We start from the raw sequence: 5,182 nt of genomic DNA, 5'->3' as shown, positions 1-5,182 counted from the left end.
TAAAGAATTTTTGGAATTTAGACCCAAATCCAAATATCAAGCACCCGTTTCTCATAAGATACTGGACTCATTTGACAACCTAGTGAGGAAGGATCTCCAACAAATCAATTTCAAAAAATCAAAAAGAACCAATTTAACCAAACATGAGATTCACACTTTGAAGTCATTACAAAATGATACCGAAATACAAATTCAAAAAGCTGACAAAGGGGGCGCCATTGTCATAATGGATCGCTCCTTTTATTTCAATGCTGTCGAAGAACATGTGGCAGATACCCAAACATACTTGCGACTTGACAAAGATCTCATAAGTGATCTCAAAATTACTTTAGGAAGTATTTTAGAATATGCTTTAGAGATGGGATGGATCAGCATGGCTACTAAACAATTCCTCACAGTGGAATATCCTCGGAAACCTATTTTATATATGCTACCGAAGATTCATAAGAATTTATCCAACCCTCCAATACGACCGATCGTGACGGGATGTGGCACCATTTTCGAACCCCTTGGTCATTACATTGACCATTTCTTGCAGCCTTTTGTTCAAGGATGGCACTCAAAGATACCAAAGATTTTTTGTAGAAACTAGAGATGGTAATTCCGACAGAAGAAATGTTGTTTTGTACTATTGATGTCAAATCACTGTACACTTCAATTCCACATATAGCAGGCATGGAGTCGGTAGAATGGGCACTGCTGCGTCAATCCTCACTAAGAGCAGATAAAGTTTTTATCCTAGAACTCTTACATTTCTGCTTATATCATAGTTATTTTTTCTGGAATGACAATTTCTTTTTGCAGCAACAAGGAACATCCATGGGCTTTGCCGGGGCTCCGGCGTACGCCAATACTTACATGGCTAAATTCGAATCAGAGTTGTGTATCGGTCGCACTCCTTTGTGTAAACTTTCAATTGCTTTGTAAATCTTTCACTATGTTCTCGGTGCTGTGGGATCTTCTCCCCTGATCAAAAGGGATGTAGCTTAAGACTGAATTTTCGATTCCTTCCGCAGTGGAAGGTGAATCCCAGTGTGCACTCTTTCGACTTAAAACTGTAATAAGTTAAACCACGAATGTCTGTTAATCAATGAACTGTTTTATTTCACAGTCTCCATTTCATTTTGTTGCTTCAAAGAAATATGCATTATTTGTTATTTTCATAGTTCAGGTTTGTTTAAAACCTCTTCATTTGAATAAACTCCAATGTTGTAAACATGATCTCATATTGTCAATATGAATATTTGGGTTACAGGGATGAATCCCAATGCATTTCGGGGTCTCCCTTCATCAGGGGATACTCCCTATAAACAAAAATGACCATATATTAATAATCTCCAAAAGCTGATAGCATAGCAACAAAGCCTAAGATTTATACATGAACAGTGATCAATGGCTGCAGATCTAATGCAATGTGGACGTAAATGATGTCTGATTCAGTGAGCATAAATTATAGAAATATTCTCGGTGGTCGTGGTGACGTAGACTATAAGGAAAAAATGAAAATAAAATAAAATAAAACCCACGTGATGTGAAACTTTACGAAGTGCCGGTAAATGGTTAATACCATTTGTCTACATATGTGTCAAAACCATGGGTTCTTAAAAAGATGTGCCGGAAATTCAATTGATTCAAGAGGGTTAACTGCGTGACTCTTGCGTCCGTTAAACTAATTATAAATGAAAAAAATCTTATCGTGTAGGATCTAATCCGCGTCGCTGCGGTGCATACCTGTGCAATACCCGTTCCTCGTTCAAAACAATTCCGCGTTCCGTAACCGTTGGAATCAGCTGTGTTCCTAATGTGCCCCGGAAGTAAATAGGTGCGTGCTAGGAAAACTCAAACGAGATAGAAGAAAGACTAAAACCCAACCTTAGTGATACGGGTGAGTGTCTGTAGCGTAAAGTTAACGCACTAAAAAAAGAAATGTCTGCTAAATTAAAAACAATAAATTTCAAAATACCATCATACGAAAATACATTTTAAATCTGAAATTATGAAATGCGGTATGTTAATCACAAATGTACACCTGCACATTGATAGGTATTTACAAATAACAGTTATATTCCACCCGATCATTCAGACCCTTCGGGTGTAGTGAGTCCAATACAAAAATCCAATGTAATTCTCTTTGCAACAGAAATTTCTTGTTGTCTCTGCCCATTTGCAATGGCACTTGTTCCAAAATTAAGAATCGGAGTTGACTAATATTGTGAGATAGTGTGTTAAAATGTGTGGCAATGACTGATTTTGGGTTATTGTTTCTTATGTTGCTCTTATGCTCTGTCAAACGGGTTTTGATTTTTCGTTCCGTTTTTCCCACATAGGGCAGCCCGCATGGGCACTTAAGTAAGTACACGACAAAACTAGAGTCACATGTCGCTGTCACATGCAGTTTAATGGGAGTTCCTTGCGTTGGATGAGTCAATGTAGTTCCTTTAATTATGTTGTTGCAACTGCCACAATTCAAACATGGAATGGTTCCCTTGTGTATGTCTTCTCTCTGTTTTTTGTGTTTCAACATCTGTTGTAGGTTTTTTGTACGTTGGTATGCAAATATTGGTGGTTGGTTGAAAATGCCATTAAATTCTGTCTCCGCTTGTAGCATTGGCCAATATTTTTTTATTGTGTGTTTGATTTTTTGACTTCTGGTTGAGTATTTAGAAACGAACACATTACGGTCCTGTTGAACATCCAACTTCTTTTTCTTAAGTAGTACTTGTCTGCTTTGTTTGTTTGCTCTTTCGTTGGCCTTATGTAGTACAGAATCTGGATATGCTCTTTGTTTGAATTTTGCCATCATTGTATTTTTGTTTTCCTGGTACAAGTCTTCAGTTGATGATATTCTTTTTATCCTCAGTAACTGCGAGTAAGGTAGGTGTTGTTTAAGACTTAATTGATGAAAACTTGAAAAGTGTAAAAAGTTGTTTCTGTCTGTAGTTTTTGTGTACACTGTGGTTATTATTTTTTGATCAATTATCTTGACTTCCACATCTAGGAAAGGTATTTTTTCTTTACTCAAAGAATGTGTAAATTGGATGCGGTCATCCACCATGTTTAGTTCTTGAATGGCATTGACTAGTGTGGATTCTTCTCCCTTCCAAATGAGAAAAATGTCATCAATGTATCTGATGAATAAAATTGCGTTGTCCGTCCATTTTTTATGTGCAAGGATGTGAGTAAGTTCAAAATGATGCATAAACAAATTTGCATACGCCGGAGCGGCGCAATTTCCCATCGATGTTCCATTCAACTGTGTAAAAAACTCGTCCTTCCAGGTGAAATAACTGTGGTACAGCGTAAAATGCATCAACTCAATTAAAAAGACATTGAGATCACTTTCCTTGTTACTTCTTACTAGAAAAAATTCCAGTGCTTCGAGTCCCAAATTATGGGGAATTGAAGTATACAAGGATTGTACATCCATGGTACATAAAATGTACTCGATATTTTCCTTCAGCTCCATTTTGTCTAGTTTTATGAGGAAATCAGTTGTGTCTTGAACATATGTGGTCATTTGTGTGACCATTGGTTGAAGGTGTCTGTCTATGTATTTGCCGATTGGTTCATGAATGGAATTGCGTGTGCTCACTATTGGTCTGAATGGAGGGTGGTGTAAGTTCTTATGAATTTTTGGTATCATATATAGATACGGTATACTCGGATTCTGCTTGATCAAAAAATTTTTGTCTCTCTCGTTGATGGTTCCCAATGTTAAAGCCTTATCAATGATTGATGCCAGAATCTGTTTAAAGGATGAGGTAGGATCCGAAAGTAATCACATGTATACGTTAATGTCTGAAACATGCAGCTCCACGCTATTTATGTAAAACGATGTGTCCAAAATGACTAGTGCTCCTCCTTTATCAGCTTTGCAGCATGTGATTGTCTGATTATTGGCAAGATTAGAAATGGCCATTTTCTCGTTACTAGTTAAGTTTGTACTTTTTGATGTTTTGGATCGAAATATATCATGAAGATCCTTGCGAACTACTGTCTCAAAAGTGTCCAAGATTTTATGACTGATTGGTGCTTGGAATGTGCTTTCTGGCTTTAAATCCATTAAGGTACCTCGGTCGATTGGTTCTGAAAATGTACTGATGTTTGTAAAAAAATGTTTCAATCGAAGATTCCTCATGAATCTGAATAAACTCACTTGTGCTTCAAGTTCATGGCTTTGGTACGTGGGTACATACGATAAACCTTTTTGTAACGTCTGTATTTGGAATTTAGATAATTCAGTGGAAGAGATGTTAATCACTAAGTTTTTTGACTCCTTGTTGATTTGGCGATTGGTGTCGTATTTTGTCCGCCTGGATCTCCGAGTGGGGCCTGGCCTCTTCCTAAAAAAGAAGCACCGGAAGTTGAAGGTGTTGTACTTCCATCACTCGTTGTGGTGAATCGTTTGCCCTGATTAACGTTTGTATTCCTGGAAAGGTGTTCTTTTGGTTGAAAATTAGGTTGACGTCTCTGTTGTGAATCCTCAGAGGATGAGGTATCATCCGTGGACCTGTTATCGAACTGTCTTCGTTGTCTGCGTGTGGCATACTCCTCTGCCCAGCTGTAGACTTCCCCCAACTTGTAATCCACTGTGTCTCTCTTAAATTTTCTTAATTTCCTCTCATTTATTTCTGCTGTGTGTTTGTCAAGTTGAATATTAATGTCTTCTAGAGTTTTTTTCCAGTCTTCAGTAGTCATTTTGTCGCTTAGCTCTTGTTTCAATTGACCAACTTCTTTTTCAAGGTCCTCTAATACTTTTGAAAGCTCTTCAATAATTAGTAGTATCAAGTCTAATGAACATTTGTTTAAAATGCCGTACCATCGTTCCGTGAATCTTGCGTTATTCTTACATAATGTTGATTTCAATGGTATCCTTAAACCTCTTGGAATCCTTTGGACTTTGTGATAACGTATCAATGTGCTGGCGTGCAGTCGTTGGTTGATTTCCCTTTTGGCAGCGAATAGTAGTTGTTTAATGTTTGATTCAATTGATCCTGTGCTTGTTACTATGCATTCTGGCTCCTGTATGAGCGAATATATACGGTTGATATCTTCCGTGTTGAAACCAAATGTGTCGGCTTTGTTGCCGGTGATGTTAGCGATATCTTCGTATGACATGTTTTAACTGGGTGCTGACGCGTTTTGATCATAGAGAGAATTAAAGTTGTGTATCGGTCGCACT

At 37.6% G+C, this 5,182-nt stretch overlaps 1 protein-coding gene across 1 annotated transcript; it reads right to left on the bottom strand.

The window, feature by feature from the left end:
• Positions 1–2,047: 2,047 nt before the first annotated feature.
• LOC146831365 (uncharacterized) lies at positions 2,048–3,466 on the bottom strand. The gene has a single exon (XM_085603890.1). It carries the CDS (start codon positions 3,464–3,466, stop codon positions 2,048–2,050), a length of 1,419 nt encoding a protein of 472 aa, XP_085460016.1.
• Positions 3,467–5,182: the final 1,716 nt, after the last annotated feature.

This window comes from Triturus cristatus, chromosome 5_1 (assembly GCF_964204655.1).
Source record: "Triturus cristatus chromosome 5_1, aTriCri1.1, whole genome shotgun sequence".
Classification (NCBI taxonomy): Eukaryota; Metazoa; Chordata; class Amphibia; order Caudata; family Salamandridae; genus Triturus; species Triturus cristatus.
This window is presented reverse-complemented; position numbering and strand designations above follow the sequence as displayed.